Consider the following 25573-nt stretch of genomic DNA (forward strand, 5'->3'; position numbering starts at 1 on the left):
TTGCCTTTTTTGCGATGAGGCGGAAGAAGACTCGGAGCATTTATTTCTTAGATGCAGGCTCATTGTTCCTCTATGGAGAAGTCTCTTTTGTTGGTGGCAATCACCAATTCGTATTCCCCAAGGTGTTAACAATGCTCTCAGTGAGGCGTCATATAATATTGGTGCAAAAAAACCTTAACAAAGCATTTTGGGCAACAAGTAGAATACTCCTTTGGTTAATTTGGAGATGGCGAAACAAACTTGTTCATAGCTCCATTGATCAAAGGCGGGCGGTTAAAAATGAAGATGTCGTGGTTAGCTTACGGGTCCTCTCACATTTATGGCTTTCGTCTAGAAGAAAGGTGATACAAGGTGATTTTGAGTCTTGGAAAAATAATCCAAAAAATAGTGTCATGATGTTGTAGGTGGTTTCTTTTGATGGTATTAGTTGGTGTTATATGTATTTTGAGGCTGTACTGATTGTGTTTTCTCTTGGTGGTGCGTTTTTTGGCCCAGGTTGTTCTTTGTACTCTCATCACGCTCCTTGCGTGTTTCTTTTATAAAAGGTTGGCTTTGCAAAAAAAAAAAAAAAAAAAAAAAAAAAAAACGTCTTTTATAATAACAAGAAGGTATAAATTTAATAGTTTGTAAGTTAGTAAACAAACATGTTATAACTAACGATATGCTTAATGATTAACGACCTTGACTTAACACAACCTTACCAAAAATACCCATATTAGCATGACAACATAACAGACGCACCCGTGACTACTTAACTGACAAGGGTAAAACAGTAATATCACTATCAGCAGTAATCTCAAAGCAAACTTCAATTACAAACAAAAGTCCACCAACACTCCATCAAATAAGTTATCCCACAATAAGAAAAGTAAACATAAAAATGATGCCTTTATAGCTAATGCTGTTAAGACACCTCTTCACACCATACCCAAAATGAACCAAAATGTTCTTCTACTCATCATTTTGTGCATTCCATATCCAACTAATGCCATTGAGTTCAACTACCCTTCAGTTTTCAACTTTGGAGACTCTAATTCTGATACCGGCGACTTAGTCGCTGGTGTCGGTGACCATCTGGACCCCCCTAATGGCCAGACTTATTTCAAAGGACCATCAGGGAGGTTTTGCGATGGTCGACTTATAGTAGATTTCTTGAGTTAGTTCTTTTTTTTTTTTTTTTTTTCCTCACATTCCTTATTTATATATGTATATGTCTATGTATTTTTTGTATTCATATTTGAACATTATTATGTATTATGTTTTTGAAGTGGATGCAATGGACTTGCCGTTCCTGAACGCGTACTTAGAAGCTCTCGGGGTCCCAAATTTCCGTAAAGGATGCAACTTTGCTGCGGCTGGATCGACGATCTTACCACCTGGTCCCAATGCTGTTAGCCCGTTCTCATTCGGGATTCAAGTTGCCCAATTTTTTCGATTCAAATTACGGGTTCTTCAGCTGCAAGCTAAGTGTATGTCATACCACACCATACATTTTTTTATAAAATGCTTATTATAAAAATTTCTTATTTTAACCAAATTATCACTTGGGCTAGTGTACTGATATGGCTTGGTTATGAATTTAACAGCAAAAAGGTTCAACAAGTACATTCCCGATGAAGACTATTTTAGTCAGGGGCTTTACATGTTCGATATTGGCCAAAACGATATTGCTGGTGCATTTTACACCAAATCTTACGATCAAGTAGTGGCTTCGATTCCATTGGTGTTAGTAGAATTTGAAATAGGCATTAAGGTTCGATTGGATATCTTTTACCGGGAGTCTGTTAATTAGTTTAGTGTCACTTCCAATTGCAGTTGACACAATTAATCAATTTGAATTTTGAACTTGAATCTTTAACGTTTTCAGAAGTTATATGATCAAGGTGCAAGAAACTTTTGGATTCATAACACGGGCCCACTCGGATGCTTGGCACAAAACATTGCAAAGTTTGGTACGGATCCCACAAAGCTCGATGCGCTTGGTTGTGTGTCTATGCACAACCAAGCAGCGAATATTTTTAACATACAGCTACACGCGCTTGCTACAAAGCTGCAAGCTCAGTACTCGGATGCGAATATCACATATGTTGACATCTTTACAATCAAATATAATCTCATCGCGAATTATTCCAAATACGGTTAGTACTTATTGTTCTCATATTTAATTTCAGATTTATCAACATGTTAAGATATTTTAGGATTCAGATGATATGATATCCTTAGAATAACCACCATTTTGGCCTTTCAAAAAAAAAAAAAAAAAAAAAAAAAGAATAACCACCATTTTGTAGTGCAATATTGCCATTAAAATTTTTCAAGTGGATTATAATAACTAGGGTCTTTACTTTGCTTGAGGTATTTAGGAGTAAAAATTTACATGTGTGCCAAAATTTATGCTTAAACATTTATTAATGTAAAGATTGGACTAAGGGATATTTACCTTTTCGCTGAATTTGCCTCTGTTTTCATTTGAATCTTAATCTTAATTGGAAGGGGTGTCCGATTCTATTTCTCCTAGAAACAGAACAATTTTCAGATTAAGTGACAAAAAAATAACAATTTTACTTACTAAAATAAAAGCTGTATAGAAACAGATTATTAACTGGGAGGTAAACAGACCCAAGAGTACATTTATTAAAAAAGTTTAGACATGACTATTTGTTAACTGTCATATTATTATTAGTAACATAAAAAACACACGGATTCAAAATCTTGTTGCCGAAAGTTTAAAAATCTTTAGCCTTATTCCAAAATGAATTTTGTGAACTCTGCATCAATTGGGTAGAAAATATCATTTTCCAAAGTGATCCTTTACACAATTTTGGATTATTATCCAGATTGAAATCATTTACCCGTTTACTCCCAAAATTCCCCAAGACAAAGGAACTTTTTTTGAATTTTAAGCCTAGAACATACTCCGTATAAGTGATATAAGTTGATAAATAGACAGAACTTTGAGGCTGGGTTACATGTTTTATTCTGATCTCCATGTGGGAGTGATAGGGTCGTACTAAGAAAACAAATTTGATGGTCACATGTGATGAGGAAACAATGTAAATTACAAAAACATGTGATTGCATTTTGATTTTGTTTTTGATATGATGAGGCACGGTTGGCAACTTGGCCTGGTATAATTGATTATGTTTATTTGAAAATATTTGGTGGGTCCCACACTAAGAGTACGAGAAAGAGCTCTAAGAGCACGAGGTGTCTGTGGTCCTTTTCAGTGTCCATTTTGGACACTGAGATTGACTGACTGGCTGTTGGGTGCCGAGTGTCCACATTGTCCATTTTCAGGCGACCATTAGGTTAAAAGCCCAATGCTCTACCAACTGAGCTATACACCCCAAAAAAGATGTAGTATCCAATTTTTTTTATTTAAAAAATTAAAATTAATAAAAAAGTCCTAATAAAAAATTAAAATTAATAATAATACGGTTACACATAGATAAAACGGATACGATACGATTACATTTAAATAAAAAAAGTCCTAATAAATCGAATCCCGACTCACGTAACCTGATTCAAGGCTACTCGAATCAGAGTACTCCGGGTTAACCGGAGAAACACCCATGTTTACAAGATACAACTGATACGGTCGTGTCCGGGCTCTTTCTTTTTGCGCATCCCATTGCTCATCCGTAAACAGAAACTTCAACTCTTGCGCCTCTTCGGAAAAAAAACACAATTTGCGTAAACACATACGATGTTTCTTTTTGAAGAAACTTTGTCAACTTTGTCCAATCTTCAACCTCGGAAAGTTCGACATCTTCAAACGATTTTTTTCATCGTCAACGTACGACTTTCAGTCGTACGCCGCTCGGCCCCCGTAGTGTACATCGAGAGAAACTTTGGTGGAAGACATGATTTTTGTAGTTTGAGAATGTGTAGTTGGAGAAGATTAATGAATTGTTTGTAGAAAATGGTGTGAAAAATGAAAGAATAATGTGAGGTATTTATAGAAAAAAAAATAAAAAAAATCGCAACGTTCAAATTTTTAACGGGTATAATTCGATTCCCAATGTCAAACGTTCAAAAATTGCAGCGTCCTTGTCCCGAAACTGAAGATCGACGCCGGGAATCGACCCCGGCGACGCCGACACGGTGTCGGCGACGGTGCCCTCACCGTCGATCTTGGCTGGACGGCGAGCATGGGGACGAGGGATACCCTGTGCTCTTACTCCGTCGGTCACAAGATACATGTCTCGTTGGAACACAGTTTTAGATAAAGTACAAAGACTCAAATATTATTTTTGTCCTTTAAGCATATACTTGTAATAAAATGAAATAAGTGTAAACATATCAAGCTGATTGCCTATTTTTGAAAGTTAATACTTAAATATTGAGACAAACATGTCTACCATGCTACTCCATTTTTGTTTGTCTCATTTCAAGTATCCAATTTTTGAAAGTGAATACCTATTAATAAATCGGTCCCCGGTATTATACAAGAATCAATAATCTTATGTGGTCATTTGGTTCTATGTATAACTTTGCAGGTTTCGAACAACCAATAGCGGCTTGTTGTGGCTACGGAGGTCTGCCTTTAAACTATAATAGTCAGTTAGCTTGTGGTGAAGTAAAAACCATAAATGGTAGCTCCATCACAACAACAGTATGCAGCGATACAACCGAGTATGTGAACTGGGACGGAATACATTATTCAGAAGCTGCAAATCAACATATTGCCAACCAAATACTTACAGGAAAATTTTCAGATCCACCGTTTGCTGACAAAATGCCATTTCTTTTGAATCTTAAGTTCTAACAAACCTAATATTATTCATTCGTTCTGTTTTGTACCGAACACATGAAACACAAGCGACTACATCAAGAATCAATCAGACTTTAACACTAGTTCGTATGAGTGTAAAAAACATTCGTAAAACCTATCGAGCCAAGAAAAACCGGTTGTCATACCTACATACATATCTACATACAAACATGAATATAATAGTTTTATGTGTCTATGTTTACATATATGTACATACTTTTTTAATTCTTATTATGTATTGAATATTTTTGAACTTCATATTGAATACATTACACATCATTGAAGAAGCTGAACTTTTATGTAATAAGATTATACAAATAAAATGGAAGTGGAATAATTTTCACATAAAAATGTGGTTAATGCATAAATTATATAACTCTAAAGCAGTAACATTAATTAGCCTCTTTATGTCCATTTCAGCATTCTAGTTTTCTCTACTTCAGCATTTTTAGTCAACCATTTTTGTCCACATCAGCAACTTTGTACAATGGATTATTTTTAGTAACCATTTTTTGTCCATATCAGCTATTTTGTACAATTTGGATCTCATGGCAATTACTTGTAACTATTTCCTGGTATAAAAAGCGTATACAATTGTGGCACAGACAATAACAGTATGAACTGATGGAGATTATTTTTTTACCCTGATTTAAGTGGCTTATTCGGATATCATGTGACTGATTATAACCTTTTTTGCTCACCACCTCAATATTTGTTTCCAGATTGGTTTGAACCTAAAACCTTTTGGGAGGAACTAAGGGCCCAACCATTTTCATGGCGTCTCAATTTTATTTTTAATTTTATTTTATTTTTTTTAAAATTTCTTCTTACTTATTGGTCGGAGGTCCACTCGGAAACAATATCTCTATCCGTCGAATAGAGAGAGAGATGCATTTTTCTACTTTTGAGAGTGTTTCACTCTGGGTGGAGAAATGACTTGTCTTTATTCTCGAATAGGAGAATGATTGTCTACATCTCACCTCTCCCATACACCACTTATGTGGTATTGGGTGTTGTTGTTGTTGTTATTGTTGTGGTGAGAGCCCAACCACAGTAGGTGATCTTGGGATGGTTTATGAACAGAAACATGAAAGAAAAACTTGATAGACTTTTTTGAAGGAAAAGGGATATTGTATCGTGTTACCTTTGCAACTGGTATTTTCCAAAACGAACAATATTTACTTTTTACCATCACGAAGGTGACCGGGGGTAAGGCATCCTTATGGCTTCACACGAGGTTTAAGACTCGAACCTCCCTAGCGTGGCCTAGGAAAGGTTCCGAAACGATCACGTGTAAATCTTGTTCAGATTCATCACATCTTAAAATAAAAAAATCACACCAGATTCAAAAAATAGGGAGGCGGCAAAATCTGAATATAGAGTAACATGCGGTTTGTATGGAGAAGGTGTTCGGGGGCGGCGGTTTTGTAGTTGTTGGGAAAAGGTGACGGGGTGCGGTAGTTTGGTGACGTCGGTGGTTTGAATTTTGATGGTGATGGAAGACGGTGGTTTGATGGCAACAACGACATAGTTGAGGAGGACTGGCGGTGACAATGGTGGTAATAATGGTGTTAGACGCTATTTTTGTGCCGATATGGTGGTGATGGCAGTGGTTGTGAGGTTGTAATAGATATGATGAATATTATGGATTTGTGAGGCAGTAATGTTGGTGATAAAAATGTAATGGAGATGGTGTAGAACTCGAGATGTGGGTGTTGAAACAAAGATGAGTAAGAGATAGTTATCTAAATTAAAAGCTTTGATTATATAAATTAAAATGATTGTAGTTATCACTCTTTTTTTTTCAGCGAAAAAGACTAATATTTATAAACCAATAGAGAATTTCATCAAAAAGTTGAAAACTCTAAAACGTACAAAAGGAACCGTCAACAAAACATACTAGCTCAACTAGTACAAAACCTAACAGGAGCTCAGACGAAATCGATAAACAAAGAAACTACGCTAGAGGATAACCAACCTAAAAATAAGAAAAATTATAAACCATTTAAAACTATACAAATAAAAATGGGAAACACACAACAAAATCACGGGCTCGAGCGTCTTTGATGAAGTTATCACTCTTTTCAAACCAACGGTGTGTAGAGCTCTCCATTGCTATTCAATCAAAAATATTTTCCATATTGCCAATGCATTTCTTCAATGGATTATTCAAATTTGTATCCAAAAATTCAATCATAAAATAGATTTTATGTAAATAGTTTGAAGTACGATGAAAATATTACTTCGTATTAGTCTAAGAAATTATAACATAACTAGTTTAATACCCGCAACTTTGCGGGATCAAGACATAAAAATATTCTTGCGGGATCAAGACATAAAAATATTCTATGAGGTCGAACAATATGATATTAGATAAATAAAAACTATGCACTATTGACGATGAACGTGTTCATATAGCTTATATGCATATAAAAATAGACAAAACAGTGCACCAGGTAAATATAATTATGCCTAACAATTTTTTATTAAATGAAAACAATTAACTTCAAAATACAACTCAAACATAAGAACATCCATTACTTTCTACTTTCTAGCTATTTTCTTCATCACCATTTTGAAATTTAATAGGCTTCAAACCATGGAAAAAATATTATTTTAAAACATACAATGAAAAAGCGAAGACAAAATTGCTGAAATAGTCCATGTGGTTTGTATCAAAACGCTGGTTTAGTCCCTGTGCTTTTTTTTGATGGATTTGGTCCCGGTAGTTGGTAAAAGTTGCTGATTTAGTCCCTCTGACCGACGACCGTCAAAAAATGCCGTTAACTCCAGTCATGTGCCAGACATGTGAGGGTATTTTCGTCAGTTTCTTTCCTTTATTTACAATATTGCTAAAATGGTCCCTGTAGTTTGTAACAAAGTTGCTGGAATAGTCCCTGTGGTTTGTCTTTCCTTTAAAAAAAAACTTCATTATCTATCTTTATCTTCATCCCCAAATTCTCTACATTGATAAACAAATCCACATCAAATTCTCTAAAAAAACGAACCAAGCATATACTAACCATCTGCTATTATTTAGTTCTAACTAATTCTAAATCAAATTAAATCCAACACAAACACTTTAAACAAAAACTCCAAATTAAATCTGGTGGTTTTGAACACCATAACTTTGTGGTGGTTTTGAAATCCGACTATGGTTCTTCAAATGACCGGAAATCCATCGCCGTCGTTGAATCAAGACAACCAGAAATCTATCCGCCTTCATGATTAATACCACCGGTCTTCATCTGTCTTCATTAACCATTATCTGATTTCGTTTTATTTAAGGATTCTCAGATCTGATTTCATTTTTCAGATTTGATTATGTTGAAGCAACCATAGAAGATTTCGTTTCAGATCTGATTTCATTTCTCAGATCCAGATCTGATTTCATTTCAGGTTTCGACCAGAAGGTGATGGTGGCCGGAACTTTGCCGTCACATATATGAACGAAGCTGGAAAGTTTCGGGGCACTGTAGCTTTTTTTTTGGTAATGTATTATTGTAATTTATTGTTTGGAATAAGAGATTAACTCATGATGGCATCCGAGTCTTCAAGAACGTATCTGAACGTAATCAAGTATTTGTATTTTAGTTGAATTAGTATTTCCTATTTCCTATTTGTTTGGAATTTTTCGTAATTGTTGGCTAGTGGCCACTTATTCTCATTTTTGTTTTGTTTATTCTCATTTTTGTTTTGTATGAAGCCAGTAGCAGTAGTATGCATTTAATAAAAGTAAGCAATTTCAATTTCAATTTTGTCCAAACTTTACATATATGGATTTCTTATTTTGATTTTGATTTTAATTTTGATCTTGTTTATAAAAAAATATAGGAATATGTGTTGATTGGGTTGTGAATTTAACTGCTGAAATATTTTATTTGGGAAGATGGATTTGAATTGGGTTTAGGCGAGGAAGGAGATAAGGTAAATTTATTTCAGCAATTTTTTTACAAACCACAGGGACTATTCCAGCAACTTTGTTACAAACCATAGGGACCATTTTAGCAATATTGTAAATAAAGAAAAGAAACTGACGAAAATACCCTCACATGTCTGGCACATGACTGGAGTAAACGGCATTTTTTGACGGCCGTCGGTCAGAGGGACTAAATGAGCAACTTTTACCAACTACCGGGACCAAATCCATAAAAAAAAAAGCACAGGGACTAAACCAGCGTTTTGATACAAACCACAGGGACTATTTCAGCAATTTTGTCAAAAGCGAATTAACAACATCAACCAACAGCTACAGTATCCTCACATGAGAGCATTGAGACTGGACCATTAGAAAATCAGTAATCATGGATTTTCTGAACTTGCGGGCATAGCCAAACGGTTCCGTCATGTCCTTTGAGTCATGAGATAGGGAGAGGTCATGGGTTCGATCCTTAGGAATGACATGATTTTCTTTAAAACAATTGAACACCAAAGGTGAAATAGTAATTATAAAATATACAAAGAAAATGATGATGTGCAAGGCTGACCAAGGCATGTTCTCCAAATTTTAATCACAACACTGAAGCAATAAACCATTTACATTTTAATCATAACCCATTAGTCAATCGATTGCCAACTCATAGACTCACCAATTCTAAAGCAATAAACCATTTACATTTTAATCATAACCCATTAGTCAATCGATTGCTAACTAATAGACTCACCAATTCTAAAAATATAAGTTAAAGAGCATATATGGTGTTGAACAAACCTGCTACGCGTTTATCATAACTCCTTAAGAAGAGACCGCGCTTGGAACCTACCACACTCTTCTATATCTAATCATAATCTATGAGAGTGCATGAAATCTTAAGCAGTGGCAAATGCTATATTATATTTTGTCTCGAAGGCTAGAACAAAGTCGACTGAATTCCTACAAACAATAAAACTTATTAAGCAGTAGCCTGCCAAACAGTTACGAGTCACACACGTATTTACGACTTATAAGAGTTGCAACAAATTCAGCTAGCAGTTAGCTCCATGATCATGGTAAAAAGAAGTGATGAACTGCAAAGGAAGAGAGGTATAACTGAGTAAGATCATGATGAACTTTGTTAGGTCGAGTCAATGTATGCGAAAATATATAATACGTATGATCCACCAGACGACACCCATGTTTGTATTTGAAAAATTAGTTGTTGAGTTGTTTGGCAGATTTAGAAATTATCTACTAATTATAGACTACATTATAAAGCTGACTTTCACACGTGTTTTAATTATGACCCATTTATAGAGCGGGTCGAATGTGGTAAGCTTATCCCTCTGACAGGTCAAATGGATTGAAAATCATGTATAATATATAAAAAAAATAGACTTTTTTGCTCAGTTGGTCCCTCTATTATACCCCAAATCGCTGGTTTGGTCCCTCAGTTTTTAATTTGGCAATCAGAGTCCCTTTATTATTTTAATTTTGCAATTGGAGTCCCTCCGTCAACTGGACATCCAAATCGAACGTTAACTCTCATCATGTGAGTTACACGTGATGGGTATTATCGGAATTAAATTTTTTTTTTTTTTGGTATTTAATAACGCCAACGGGTAAGGTCCCCACTTTCATCCTCCGCTTTTCACTCTCTTCTCACTTGAAACCCTAATTCATTTACATAACGTATTAATCAGAAATTGGAGCTACAAATCGATAACAATGGAATGCTGGTGTGGTCGACCTTGTGTAATTCGAATATCTGGCACTGAATCTAACCCTGGACGTCGATTCTATACATGTGAAAAAAAGGTAAGATTGTTTATGTTGTTTCGAATTTTATGAAATAATTAACAAGATGTTAGCATTTCCTGTTTATGTTGTTGCTCAGATCACTAGGTGCGACTTCTTTGCTTGGTATGATCCTCCAAATACAATCAATGCCCTAGCTACACTTATGAATGCCAAAATGGAAGTGGATGAAAAGCTCAAAGATGCAGAAAAAAGAGAGACGAATTGGAAGATGATGTGTATATTTAGCTGGATTGTGTTTGGTATTTATTTTTTTAGTCATTGAAATTGTGGTGTATGTATGATGTACTTTGTAAAATGGTAATGGTAATGGAACGAAGCTTGTTTTGTTAAATTTTGCATCTGTTTTATATCTGTATCAGTAACCTTACAACACAAGACAATGACTCCAAGTGTAGACAATAAATTGTAACCAAAGTCATACAGTGTAACCAAAAACACAAGACAATACATTGTAACTAAAGTGAAATGACAAACATACAGACAATACATTGTAACTAAAGTGAAATGACAAACATACAAGCATTACCAAATGTCATAGATTCCAAAAGTCAACATAAGTACGTAGTACCAGTTACCAAATGTGCTTAAACTTACCAAAAGACAACAACACACCTTAATAAAATACAAACATTGTACCAAGTCACATAACAAGTTTTAAGTAGACATAAAACACATGATTAAAACACAAACCACCACCAACATTCACTTCTTCTTCTTCCCTTTTCCAACTACCATTGTCTTCTTTGAAGATAGCTTAACTTTCACTGTCTTTTTTGTCCACTTGTTATCCACATTCCCACTTCTTTTCTTCTCACCTGTACAAGTACTCTTATTGTGTCCATAAGTACCACATGTGCCACACTTCTTTAGCTTGCCTATAAATATTAACAAAATAAATACCATATTAATTGAAATGGTACTAGATGTAATTAATAAATAAAATGAGCATACCTTTTGAGCTAAGTTTACCACTATCACCAATGACATCAACTTCATTTTTGGACAACCTTCTTTTCTTTTTTGGACGACCAGGTGTGGAAATAGTCTTTGGTGATACCAGAGTGAACATGCCTTCTGCCTTTGGCCATAAGCTTCTCCCATTCAATGGCTCAATGGTGTATTGGTAAGTTTTGATCCATGTATCTAACAAATACACTGGATGAACCCATGTTTCTGGTTCACCAGTTTCCAAACCATTTTCACTCATGTTATAAAACACTGCAATTGCATGCTTACAAGGTATCCCTGTTAGTTCCCACTTTCTACAAGCACATGATCTAGTCTCCATATCCACAACATATTGATTAACTTTTCCACTCACTTGGTACCTTTGACTAGTCACTTTGTCTTTACTCTTCCCAACTACACCACCTTTAACTCTTAAGTTACTGGGCCCCACATCACATTTTGTCTTCTTTGACAAATCACTTTGACTAACTATCTCACCACCTTTTGAATTTATACACAACCCTTCACATTTAACCCTAATTCTTCTTTTGTCATTCTTAACAATAACTAGCTTTCTCCTAGTTTCAATAGCATGCATTCTCACAGCTTGCCTAACCTCTGATTTACTTTCAAACTTTTGTCCAAGATAGAAGATAGTTTTTCCCACTTGAACACTACCTTCAACCTCCTTTTTATGATTACGAATTCTCTTCTTCCTTACCCCTTCTTCATCACTTTGAGAATCATAGCTTTCAAAACCATCATTGTTCAACACTTCCAATTCTGTACCCTCAATATTGACCTCATCATCTTCAAATGAGTTACAGCCATTTCCCATAAACTCTACATTCTTATCAATGTTAAAATTAAAATCTTTCATCTCTACATGAACATCCAAAATCTCATTTTCATCATCAACAATGTAATCACTATCCTCAGAGTCACTACCTTCACTGTTATCACCCTCTACTAAGCTCCCATCACTGTGAACACCACCAACTACTAAGTTATCATTATTAATTTGTTCTGACCATAACCTCTTCCCTTTAATATCCTCATGTTCAGCATACACATCAATTTGCCTATAAATCACATCACCATCTTCTAGACAACTAAGCAAATAGTCCCTATGTTCATTATCATTTAAAAGATTTAACCCAGTATCCATGTTTGTATTGGGTTTAAGAAAACGATATACCACAGACCTGGTGGGATCATAACCTAATTCTTGCATGACTGAATCCAGTTGTCCTAAACAAAACTTTTCAATGTCAAAACAATCAATGTAATCAATTTTACCTTCTGTGTACACAACTTCACTACCCATTCTAAAATATCCACCATGATGTAACACAATCGTGAACAAATCAGGGTATACATCTGAAAAATGTGTAAAAAATTAAAGTTAACAAAACAATTACCTAATAATATTTAGGGTTCCACAGAATTATGAGCTTTGGGTGCATAAAACATACCGTATAATTGGTCGATAGCCTTTTGATCAGTTTCTGATGTACGAATAGTCCATGAATCATCCATTGAATCATCCATTGATAATCAATTTTGCTTTTAGGTTTTACTTCGTGGTTAACACTATTTGGAGGGATGAGTGTGAAAATCGGTGGATAAAAGTGGGGGACCATACCCGTTTGGGTTTATTCAGTACCAAGAATTAAAATTAATTCCGATATTACCCATCACGTGTAACTCACGTGATGGGAGTTAACGTTCGATTTGGATGTCCGTTAGACGAAAGACTCCAATTGCAAAATTAAAATAATAAAGGGACTCTGATTGCCAAATTAAAAACTGAGGGACCAAACCAGCGATTTGGGGTATAATAGAGGGACCAACTGAGCAAAAAAGTCAAAAAAATATAAACACAAGTATCTATAAACATCTTAGCATATAGTTCGAATATTGAATGTGACAATGTATTTCATTTTCAAAAATTCAGAAAAGTGTATATAAAGTTTCATGTGAACATTATTTACCAATCCCTTTTGATAGTTGACATATAGTTGGCTAAAACATCATGCCAACTCCCTAAATATGCTAAGACTGTCAATGTGATACATATTCATGTATGCTTTATTCAGATAAAAACTAAGGTCTTGCATTAGCAAGTGGGAACAAATATAAAGTGAATTAAATAGTATTGATTGAAGCTGCAACAACAGTTTTGGTTACGCAAAAAGCAGTTTAAGTTGGACAAGCCAAATTTATCAAACAATCAAAGAATTTATGACCGACTATGCGAGTTTTTTTTATAAATAATGATAACACCGAGTTACCTGGAGTGTTTATCAGCGATGAAGTGTTAAATTCCAATGTCCACCAAAGAAACTGCAAGTTGCAAATCACGATAGTTCAGACATAATCAACAAACATTCAGTATTAAGCATGTAAGGCATCAAATTAGCAAACTAAAATAGAACATTTACGTTCGACTTAGTATCATCGCCATCCTTCAACTCCGGTCTTTGATCAAAACTATTTCCGGTCGCTGTTTGTTCACTTTTCCGATTGTAGAGCACTTTATAAACAGCGAATGTTTGATACAAGTTTGAGAAACTGTAAAAGAGACAAATTGTGCGATTAATTTGAAATGATAGTGTGGATTTAGAAATAAACAGAAAGTATCAGTTTGGGACGTCTAGCAAGAAACGGTATATTAGAAAACATAATTGAAGATTAGCTAAGAGGATGTACTATGAGCTGTGCAAGAAAATGAATCGTTAGATCTCAAACATGCGAAGTCATCCGACGGTTTAGATTGAACATTTAATTAGCACTTTCTTTTAATATAGAAGAAGACTTGTGTCATACATACCCGGTTTTTACTTTAATTATACTACACTTTCATTATCACCTTTAAAAATTACAAATATCCAATTTGACCCAATTTATAGTATGTCAATTTTAAAGCTAAAATAAAAATGGATGAAAGTGAATAGAAGTATAATGGCTTGGGAAAAGCTTTGTGACCCGCTCATTTTGACACATATATTAAAGACGTATAATGGCTAACCTAAATAGACCAAAGAACACATGGACTCATTCTAGTTATTATTTTTCTTAACAGAACTCCAAATTTGTAAACATCACTTCCCTCATTAAACATTCATGTTCTCGCATAGGAAGGTTTTATACATATATGCAGTGGGTGCCAGTAAGTACCTCATTCTGGGGCAGAGATTGTCATAAATACCTGCAGTTGGTGATGTATTGTCAATTTGTCATTAACTTCCGGAGGAGATTTAATTTTCCTCTTAATCGTCCAGACATCCGGTACATCGATTGCCTTTCCTTTAAAACTCTTTCCTATAGATGAGTTATTTAATGGTACAGTTTGGTAGTGAGTTATGAATGCATAGACATAAACTCATCTAATTATTAGCTAATTATTTATATTAGTTGTACGGAAATGTATAAATAAAGAATTGTACCAAATCAACAATTTCTTTGTTGTTAACCCCAAGTGCCACTGTCCTGTCCTCTCATATCAATCCAATTTGCTGCTTCAATGAAAAACCTTGATAGTTTAAAGAATCTGCCTATCGGAAATTGAACATGAAAAACTGATTTATTAGTTGGTACCCAGAATTCTTATGCAATCAAGCACACATATCATCTACTGCTTATATAAAATAAAAATATAAATATAAACTCAATTTATATACTAAATCGGTTTAATGTTTCAATTTTTGAAATATATCAGAACTTTTTTCAGTTAGAGACACAATATCAAACTCGTGGTGTGCATCTGTTCTACCTGTTCTATCCAACTTCAAATGATCATCCTTCAACACAGTAGATGAAAAGTAGCAAGAAACATCCGATAAAAAAATCAATTGTATCCAAACTTTCACGAACTCAATAAATATTAGTAACATATATGATATATGTGTATCATCTATGATTTTCTCTGCTATTCATATCATAATGTTTAAAACATCAATATGATTTATAGTTACATCTGTATCAATATGTACATGAAAAGAATGATATAATATATAACATATTAACAATATTCATTAACTTTTAATTCAAAGAAATAATTGTGCCGTTGGTCCCTCCATTATACACCAAAAAGCTAACAGCGTCCCTCAAGTTTTTTTTTGGCTAACAGCATCCTTCCATTATCACCTTTTATGATGCCGAGTCCCTCCGTCTGAATGCCGTTAAATATGTCCGTTAAGTCTTGACATGTGCCTTGCATGTGAGGGTAAAATCGTCTTTCTAGCCTCCGTATCTAATTCCTTTTCTCTTTTAATTATTTTTTATTTCCATATCTTTTTTATTTAATGATGACTAGATAGATCTGTATATCTCTTTATCATCAATTATACTGTATCTCTCTATCATCAAAAACATCTTAATCTTCATCATGATATTAGATCGTTGTTCACCTTCATCAAATCAACGGATCATTATCAAGTTATCACCACATCATCATCCACAAGTTAGATTCATAGATCAACAAAAACATATCGTAGTTCGTTCACATTCAAGTTCGTTGATGAACTTCATCTCCTTAACCGCAAAGCTTAAACCGAATGAACACTAGATTCATGATCTAGAACCAAAAAATGAACACTCGATTCATGATCTAGAACCAAAAATGAACACTCGATGATCTTCAGTTACAATTAACAGTTACGAATTCATCGATTTCCAGATCGTGTTCATCACTAACCGAAACATCGTAAATCGGAGGTGCACAGAACAATTCGGAATATATTTGCAAAAACTAAAATTACAAAGTCATTTAAAATCATTATGTGAAAAACTTCAGATCATATCATCATGATTTGAGATTGAATTTGAAGGTCAAACTTTGGAGTTAAAAGTCAACCACATGTTCATGAATCCAATTCGAGCAATCCTTGATGTTTATGGTTAAAGTAATGATTGGCAAAGGTTATGTGAAGGATTTACAATATTTTTTTAGGGATTCATCATCAAACACAGATTCAATCGAAATTTAAATGTTGAAGTTCAATTTATGTTCTGTAAGACTCTACTTTTCAATATTTGGATGAAATTAAGTTAAATTATTATATTACTTGTTTTACAGTGCATGATAAAGAAAGACAAAAGTGACTTAAATAATCCAGTAAGGGCTACTGAATTTCATGAGAAACTAATTAGTGCATATAAAGATCCAGCTTTGAAACCAGTTCAATTTTCTAGAAGAACAAATGGCCACAATGCACCACTTCTTGGTTCTGAGGCGTAATAGAAATCCGATGGGCTGAAAAGCCCAACACGATGTTAAGTTTGGCCCACTAGTTGATGTGAATTTCGCTTCAGTTTTTAATGATATTACGGTATATATTCGATGGAACCATCTGTTTACAAATCATTTTCAGTTTAAGATCAAATGTTTTTATTACATTTGTTTTGGGTCAACGAATATGTATAACCAAATAGGCTAGGGAATGAATTTATGTGAATAATATGTATTAGGGTTTATGATTTTCAATGGTGAAGATGAATAGGGAAGATGAAGATGAATGGGGAAGAAAAGCACCAACCCTTCTCACACCATTAAAGGCTGAAAGTGAAGAAAAATGACGACTTTACCCCCAAATTGAAAACCCCAATGTAACATCTCAAATCAAGAGGGAAAAAAGACGATTTTACCCTCACATGGAAGGCACATGTCAAGACTTAACGGACTTATTTAACGGCATTCAGACGGAGGGACTCGGCATCATAAAAGGTGATAATGGAAGGATGCTGTTAGCCAAAAAAAAAAACTTGAGGAACGCTGTTAGCTTTTTGGTGTATAATGAAGGGACCAACGGCACAATTATTTCTAATTCAAAATACTAAATGTAAGATATCAAAACATCAATCAATAGCTTGATTAACCATAAACACAAACTCTTCTGAAATTATTATTTTGACAACTCAAGCAAATGATTACCTTGATAAGATCTTGAGTTGAATGCGCTCTTAAAATGTCATTGTTAAGAAACTGTCCAACAAAATCAGACACCAACCTTGGTTCATAGAACATTAAAAAGATAATCACAACCTGTGTAACTTTTAGCACATGTAAAATCACAAAAATCAAGAAACATACCAATATTAAGAGAGAATCCCATTTGTGTAGGTCTTAAACTCTGATAAAATCATTTCCAATACTCCATATGAAATGAAACAATCAATATGAATACATCAGAGATCAAACGATCAATTGATTATGCGATCAATGATATTAGATATCAAATCGGACGATCTTCTTTTTTATTTAACTTTAATTTAATTGGCCGAAAATCAATCAAAGGCGTTGACGTTTCTCACCCGAACACGAATCTTCGATCTCTGATGAATTACGACGGTGGATAATTGATGAATCAAGTGATGGAGGGGAATAAGATAATTGATGAACATATCGACTTAATTATACCTAAAATTGTTAATAAAAAATGTTGAAAGCTTGGACGAGCCAACACACCCACTATAGAGGACCTAGGTTATACTCACTCACTATATCAACACTTTGACGTTGGTTAGCCTTTAATTTTATGAATCCTTAGTGCACAATAATGTTTAGGCGACAGTGTCGACCATATATCATTCAGGCGGTATAACCGACCATATATCATTTAGGCGGCAGAGCCGACCATATAATAAAAATAACACAAGTGCACTAAGAACTCAAACACGAACTAAGGCTTAACCGGGAAACTTAACAAAGAACACTTTTATTAATACAAAGAAACAATTACAATATTATGGACTCAATTCACACTCTTACTTCTTCACAACTTCTACTTCTAACTCTTCTTCACTTCTTACTTCTTCTCTACTTCACACTTCACTTACTCACAACTTACTCACAAATGAAATCAACACCCATATTTATACAACACCATGGAAACTTCTACACACTAGATTTTTCCATAGATAAATATCTAGATATTTTTACCACATAAAAATATCTAGATTTTTTCATTTTAACATCTAGATTTTTCTTCACATATATATATATATATATATATATATATATATATATATATATATATATATATATATATATATATATATATATATATATATATATATATATATATATATATATATATATATATATTAATATCTAGATATTTCTTTTACATTTTAATATCTAGATATTTATATACATTACTAATTCCATATTATCTAAATTTGCATTGTATTTTAACACTCCCCCTCAATGCAAATTTTCTTCCAATGATGTCTTGCAGACCATTCCAAGTGCTTCTCTGAATTTTGTAAACTTTGATTTACTTAGGCTCTTGGTGAATATATCTGCAACTTGTTCATCTGTCTTTGTTGGCACCATCTTGATCTCCCCTTCAAGGACCTTCTCGCGAACATAGTGATAGTGTACTTCTATATGTTTTGTTCTTGCGTGAAAGACTGGATTCTCTGCTAGACGTATAGCTGATAGGTTATCACAGAAAAGCTCTACTTGATAGTCTGTTGATTGATGAAGATCTTCCATTAGTTGTTTCAACCATGTAATTTCTTGTGTTGCTGATGATGCCAATTGATATTCTGCTTCAGTGCTTGATAATGATACAGTTGGTTGTCTCTTGCTGCACCATGATATTACTCCCGATCCAAGACTAAACATGTGATGCCCCGTACAAAACCATCGTGTACGAATCATCAACAACAGGATCATTACAAGGTTAAGTACTATATGCGTTTTCAAAAAGAGTTTGCATTCATGGATAAAGTGACGTCATAACCGACATCAAATGTTTTACAATCCAAAAGCATGCTTCACTAAGTAGAAGCAAATAATAGGTGTATGTGACCACAATGGTCGTTACAAGTCATAGTTCAAAAGTACGAATGTTTGAATGCAAAATAAAGTAGTTCATGCGATAGCAACTCTAAGCAGCGGGTGTCTACAGCACGACTAGTACACAGTGGAAGCTAACCTCAAGCACCTGAGAAAAACATGCTTAAAAACGTCAACACAAAGGTTGGTGAGCTATAGTTTAAGTATAACAGTATGTAAGGTAGGCCACGATCAAAACAGTATGATAAAGTATATGTTAACCGTGGGCACTTGGTAACTAACTTAACGTTTATACCCCCTGAAAGTACACTTGGCAAGTGCGTATGTATACGAAGTATTAAACACTCGTTAAATGCTAGCGCTACTAGCCCGATTGGGGATGTCAAACCCTATGGATCCATATCTAAGATTCGCGTTCACGGTTCAAAAACCAATGATTAAACGTTACCGAGCTAAAGGGAATGTTTATGCCATTGTATAACCCACACATATATAAGTTTAAGTACTCGTGCCTAGTATGTAAAACATAAAATCCGCATGTATTCTCAGTTCCCAAAATAAGTTAAAGTAAAAAGGGAATGTTATAACTCGCAATGATAATGTAGTCGTAAAGTCGGTTCGGAAAAGGTGTGCAAGTAATCGGTCCGAAGGTCCTCAACCTAAGGCAAATAATACTAAGTCAGTAAATCGTCTTAATAGGTTTAAAAGTATGTATTTAAGGTCATAAAGGTCATCATCATTCATCATCAAACAAAAGACGTAAAGTAGGTTTCGTTTATGAAAGTAGTTTAAAACAAAGGCTGACTTCGATCAGTCACCACGGCCTTTACCCTTACTGAAACAAGGTGAGACCAGTGGCCATGGCTCCATATATGAGTCCTTTAAGTGTGGTAAAATTTACAGAAGCAAACTCGTCTTCGTTTGACCGTGGCAACGGTCTAAGTGCGAGTAGGTCAGAAATTTTTGCACAACGTTAAAGGACATAGTAACGATCGGAGGGCCATAAATCCTAAACCGTAACTCGGATTAAGATGAGTCCTATATGAAAAGTTATCTACTCAAAAAGATCTATCTAAAAATCATGGTTAGAACAGCCCAGGTCTGCTGGTCTGTTACAGAAACAGCAGGTCAGTAGGTTTTGGACAGAAACAGTAAGTTTAAGTGAGTTCCGGTGGTCTTGGTGCTTGATGTTCATCATGGTTCTCATCCTTGATGCATATAGCTTCAAGTGTACAACTCATTGATGTATCTATATCATCTTAGCCAAGTCTTGACCATCATAACCCCAGTGCAAGTCTAAGACATGAAGCACAACTCACTTAAGAGTTGCATGTAGTTTGATGAACCAAAGTTACATCAAAGTCTTAGGTTTGACACTTACATGAAGTGTAAAAGTAATACTAACTAAGTTTTGACAATTATGACATAAGTGTGAGTCTAAGACATGTAGATCAACTCACTTAAGAGTTGTATGAAGTTGATGAACCAAAGTTACATCAAGGTCTTAGATCTAACACTTACATGAACTTTAAAAGTAAAAGTAAGTTACAACTTGAAGTAAACTTATGAAATCAAGATCTTGAGTTGTAGAACATAGTTCATAGTTTGATCTTGAAGATCCAAGACTCAAAAGTCTAGATCTACCATAAGTGTACCAAGTTATAATTAAAAGTTTCATTTACATGTTCTTGAACTCTTAAAGTTAACTTTAAGTTCAAGATTAATGAGATCAAAGTTAACTAGTAACATTTGACCAAATACAACCAACAACATGAAATTAAAAGTGCAAGTAAAAGAAGTAACAAACTAATTTAAACAAGTAATTAGTTCATTGTTGTTCATACTTTAAAGATTCAAACCAAAGTTTGATCTTTAAGAAAGTAAACTTTAAAGTTTACTAACATGACTTACAAGCATGAGTTTATCAACACATGAACATTAATCTTTTAAAAATAACAAATGTAGAACATATCTAGAAAGTATATGTTCTTGTTGTTCTTGTTTTAACAAGATAAAAGAAGAATCAAACTAGGAAATTTATTCTTGGAAATATGTAAGTAAGTAGCAACAATTATAAAGACAAGTAGTTAAACAATAATCAAGAACATGTAATAAATAACAAATGATGACGATGGATGCATCAAGGGACACGGTTTTTATCAAGAAAAGAAGGAAGAAAGAAAGTCCAATTTACTTACAACTTAGAGAGAAAAGAGAGGAAATGTTTGAGGGAAAAATGAGAGATGAGTGTGTGTTTGAATTGTGAAGTGAATACAAGTGAGAGTAGTAAGTAAAAAAAAAAGATTTTGACTCTCCATCCCACCATGAAAGGCGACGGCCTGCAGCATATTCAAAGGGGGGTGGCTAAGTTTAATGGTTATTAGCATGTAAAGTTCATAAAGGTGGTTAATGGGTGGAGTTACATGGGGATCACATGCAAACTAGATTCCTATTGTATGAAACTAACTAGTTACAATTTAAGGTGACACTTACATGATCTTAGTGGACTAACCAAGTTCATTAGTAATGTAGGGTGGGCTTAGAAGCCCAACATCAAGAGTCCATTACACTAATAAAGCCCAAGTTCACTTAAAAGCCCAAGTATGTATGTAATTAACAAGTTAATCCGATTAAAAGCCCAAGTAACTAACTAATAACCTTAGTTAATTAAAATGATTAATAAAACTAATCATGAATGCAAATAATATCTTAAAATATTATTCGTGAAAGTTCCGGGTGTCATAAAGACGTTTCGGGCAATTAAAATCAAGTATGTTAAGTCATGGCAACATGTAAATGTAATAACATACATTCGTTTTATCACACGTATTAATAATAATAATTATTAATAAAATAACGTTGAAAATTCCAGGGTCGTTACATTACCCACCTGTTAAAGAAAATTTCATCCCGAAATTTAAGCTGAGGTAGATAGAGGAGTCGGGAAAAGGTGAGGATACTTCCGCATCATTTGATCCTCTCGCTCCCAAGTAAACTCAGGTCCTCGTTTGGCATTCCATCGTACTCGGACGATCGGAATCTTGTTGCGTTTCAAAGTTTTGATCTCACGATCCATAATTTCAACAGGTTCCTCCACAAAGTGAAGTTTGTCATCAATCGTGAGTTCTTCCAGTGGTATGATAAGTTCAGGTGCAGCAAGACACTTTTTCAAGTTCGACACGTGGAAGGTAGGATGAACTGAGCTCAGTTGTGCTGGTAGATCCAAACGGTATGCAACGGGTCCAACACGTTCCAAGATTTCAAAAGGACCAATGTATCGTGGGTTCAACTTTCCACGTTTTCCAAAACGGATCACACCTTTCCAAGGTGCAACCTTCAACATTACCCGATCACCAACGTTGAATTCAAAGTCCTTACGTTTAAGATCGGCATAACTCTTTTGGCGGTCACGAGCAGTCTTAAGTCTAGCTTGAATCTGAGCAATCTTCTCCGTGGTTTCGTGGACTACCTCGGGTCCGGTGATTTGCTTTTCGCCTACTTCGGCCCAACAAATAGGAGATCGGCACTTGCGGCCATACAATGCTTCAAAAGGTGCAGCATTAATGCTCGAGTGATAACTGTTGTTGTACGAGAATTCGGCTAACGGCAAATGCCTTTCACAGGCCTTTCCAAAATCAATGACACATGCACGCAACATGTCTTCCAACGTATGAATCGTTCGTTCACTTTGCCCGTCAGTCTGAGGATGATACGCAGTACTCATGTCGAGACGAGTTCCCATGGCTTCTTGCAAAGAACGCCAAAATCTAGAGGCAAAACGGGGATCGCGATCGGAGATGATCGATAAAGGTACACCGTGCCGTGATACAACCTCCTTAATGTAAAGTAGAGCAAGCCTCTCCATCGTATCGGTTTCTTTCATCGCTAAGAAGTGTGCAGATTTAGTAAGGCGGTCAACAATAACCCAAATAGTATCGTATCCGCCCACCGTCTTCGGCAGCTTGGTGATAAAATCCATCGTTATTCGTTCCCACTTCCATTGTGGGATTTCTGGTTGTTGAAGTAAACCAGAAGGTCTCTGATGCTCGGCTTTAACCTTCGAGCAAGTCAAACACTTCCCAACATAAGTCGCAACGTCCTTCTTAAGATTCGGCCACCAATACTGTTCTTTAAGGTCGTGGTACATTTTGCCCGCTCCAGGGTGAATCGAATATCTCGATTTGTGTGCTTCATCAAGTATAAGGTTCCGTAGATCTCCATAGAGAGGTACCCAAATTCTTCCGGCATAACATCGGAGTCCAGATTCCCTAACCTCGAATCGAAAGACAAGTATGTTCAAATGTTCATGAGATATATTTTCCTCCTTGAGGGCCTCAACTTGGGCTACTCTGATCTGGTTATTGAGGTTCGAATGGATGGTGATGTTCAGAGCCCTAACACGAAGAGGTGCCGTCCTCTCCTTTCGGCTTAAAGCGTCAGCTACAACATTGGCCTTGCCCGGGTGATAACGGAGTTCAAAATCGTAGTCGTTGAGTGTCTCGATCCATCGACGCTGTCTCATATTCAGTTGCTTCTGGTCGAAGATGTGCTGGAGACTCTTGTGATCGGTGAAGATAGTGCTCTTAGTTCCATACAAATAATGTCTCCACAATTTGAGTGCAAAGACAACGGCTCCAAGTTCAAGATCGTGTGTAGTGTAGTTCCGCTCGTGAATCTTCAATTGGCGGGAGGCATAGGCAATAACTTTTGATCGTTGCATCAGTACACAACCAAAACCACTCTTCGATGCATCACAATAAACAACAAAGTCGTCACTGCCTTCAGGAAGTGATAGGATAGGTGCGGTGGTTAACTTCTTCTTCAAAGTTTGGAATGCTAATTTGTGTGCGGGTTCCCAAATGAACTTCTTCCCTTTGTGAGTCAGCGCGGTCAAAGGACGCGCAATCAGAGAAAATCCTTCGATAAACCTTCGGTAATAACCGGCGAGACCTAGGAATTGGCGAATATGCGTCGGAGTAGTGGGGGTCTCCCACTTGCTGATGGCTTCAATCTTGGCGGGATCAACTTTGATACCCTGGTCGCTCACAACATGACCCAGAAACTGTACTTCCTTCAACCAAAATTTGCACTTAGAGAATTTGGCGTAAAGTTGCTCTTGTCTTAAGAGTTCAAGCACTAATCGGAGGTGTTGCTCATGTTCTTCTTCGCTCTTAGAGTAGATGAGGATATCATCTATGAAGACTATAACAAACTTATCCAAGTACGGCTTACAGACACGATTCATAAGGTCCATAAATACGGCAGGTGCGTTGGTTAGCCCGAACGGCATCACGAGAAACTCATAATGACCATAACGGGTTCTGAATGCAGTTTTCATCACGTCACTTTCCTTCACCCTCAACTGGTGATAACCGGATCGCAAATCAATCTTTGAGTAGACACTTAATCCTTGTAGTTGATCAAAAAGATCGTCAATTCGTGGAAGAGGATACCGATTCTTGATTGTCAATTTGTTGAGTTCACGGTAGTCGATACACATACGGAAGGATCCATCCTTCTTCTTCACAAACAACACAGGTGCGCCCCAAGGCGAGAAGCTTGGTTGAATAAATCCTCGGTCTAACAGCTCTTGTAGTTGACTCTGTAATTCTTGTATCTCGGAAGGTGCGAGTCTATAAGGTGCGCGAGCTACAGGTGCTGCTCCTGGCACTAAATCAATATGAAACTCTACGGCTCTCTGCGGCGGCAATCCAGGCAATTTCTCTGGGAAGACATCGGAAAATTCGTTCACAATTTGAACGTCGTTCACGCTCTTCACCTCAGTTTCTACCGCTTTCACATGTGCTAGGACAGTAAAACGTCCCTTCTTCATAATCTTTTGCGCTTTCACGCAACTAATGAGGTTCAACTTCGAGGTGCATCTCTCTCCATAGATAACCAGTGGTTCACCATCTCCTTGTGGTATGCGAAGTGCTTTATCTCCACAGATAATATCGGCCTTTATCTTACTCAACCAATCCATACCCACGATCACGTCAAAACTTCCCAGTTTGATAGGTATCAAGTCAATTTCGAATTCTGTACCAGCTATGTTGATAATAGCTCCACGACTAATATGGTCAACCTTTTCAAGTTTTCCATTGGCGACCTCGACAAGCATACTCTCTTTTAACGGGACTAATGACCAATTAATCTTATCGCAAAAATGTCTACATACATAACTTCTATCCTTACCAGTATCAAACAAGACAGAAGCTAAAAAATTGTTGATTTTGAATATACCTGTCACCAAGTCGGGGTTATCGCGTGCATCCCTTGCATTAACATCGAAAGCTGTGACGACCCG

The 25573-nt window shown here is 35.6% G+C and overlaps 2 protein-coding genes and 1 long non-coding RNA gene across 7 annotated transcripts; 1 reads left to right on the forward strand and 2 right to left on the reverse strand.

Annotated features, from left to right (window-relative positions):
* The first annotated feature begins 933 nt into the window (after positions 1-933).
* LOC139867060 (GDSL esterase/lipase At1g54790) lies at positions 934-4937 on the forward strand. Its single transcript, XM_071855389.1, has 5 exons — positions 934-1156; positions 1269-1469; positions 1587-1753; positions 1868-2138; positions 4500-4937. Exons 1-5 carry the CDS (start codon positions 934-936, stop codon positions 4766-4768), a joined length of 1131 nt encoding a protein of 376 aa, XP_071711490.1. The 3' UTR covers positions 4769-4937.
* Positions 4938-11022: 6085 nt separating this feature from the next.
* Positions 11023-11838, reverse strand: LOC139866567 (uncharacterized). The gene is made up of 2 exons (XM_071854840.1): positions 11463-11838; positions 11023-11386 (listed from the first exon to the last, which is right to left on the reverse strand). The coding sequence occupies exons 1-2, from the start codon at positions 11797-11799 to the stop codon at positions 11214-11216; spliced, it is 510 nt and encodes a 169-aa protein (XP_071710941.1). The 5' UTR covers positions 11800-11838; the 3' UTR covers positions 11023-11213.
* A 1937-nt stretch (positions 11839-13775) lies between these two features.
* LOC139866459 (uncharacterized) lies at positions 13776-17829 on the reverse strand. 5 transcript variants are annotated; one of them, XR_011765467.1, is made up of 6 exons: positions 17554-17829; positions 17395-17470; positions 14909-15016; positions 14671-14783; positions 13898-14033; positions 13776-13805 (listed from the first exon to the last, which is right to left on the reverse strand). It is a non-coding gene; the product is annotated as an uncharacterized lncRNA (long non-coding RNA). The 5 variants fall into 5 exon arrangements; XR_011765470.1 differs by having other exon boundaries at positions 13782-14033; positions 14909-15012; positions 17395-17445; XR_011765468.1 differs by having other exon boundaries at positions 13782-14033; positions 17395-17445.
* Positions 17830-25573: the final 7744 nt, after the last annotated feature.

Source organism: Rutidosis leptorrhynchoides, chromosome 9 (assembly GCF_046630445.1).
Source record: "Rutidosis leptorrhynchoides isolate AG116_Rl617_1_P2 chromosome 9, CSIRO_AGI_Rlap_v1, whole genome shotgun sequence".
Lineage (NCBI taxonomy): Eukaryota > Viridiplantae > Streptophyta > Magnoliopsida > Asterales > Asteraceae > Rutidosis > Rutidosis leptorrhynchoides.

Bases quoted from the DNA above. Each gene is read 5' to 3' on its own strand.
- LOC139867060 (XM_071855389.1), top strand. From the start codon at position 934: ATGAACCAAAATGTTCTTCTACTCATCATTTTGTGCATTCCATATCCA. The intron at 1,754-1,867 runs GTTCGATTGGAT...TAACGTTTTCAG, and splicing joins AATTTGAAATAGGCATTAAG to AAGTTATATGATCAAGGTGC. The intron at 2,139-4,499 runs GTTAGTACTTAT...ATAACTTTGCAG, and splicing joins CGCGAATTATTCCAAATACG to GTTTCGAACAACCAATAGCG.
- LOC139866567 (XM_071854840.1), bottom strand. From the start codon at position 11,799: ATGGAGACTAGATCATGTGCTTGTAGAAAGTGGGAACTAACAGGGATA. The intron at 11,387-11,462 runs GTATGCTCATTT...TAATATTTATAG, and splicing joins TGGTAAACTTAGCTCAAAAG to GCAAGCTAAAGAAGTGTGGC.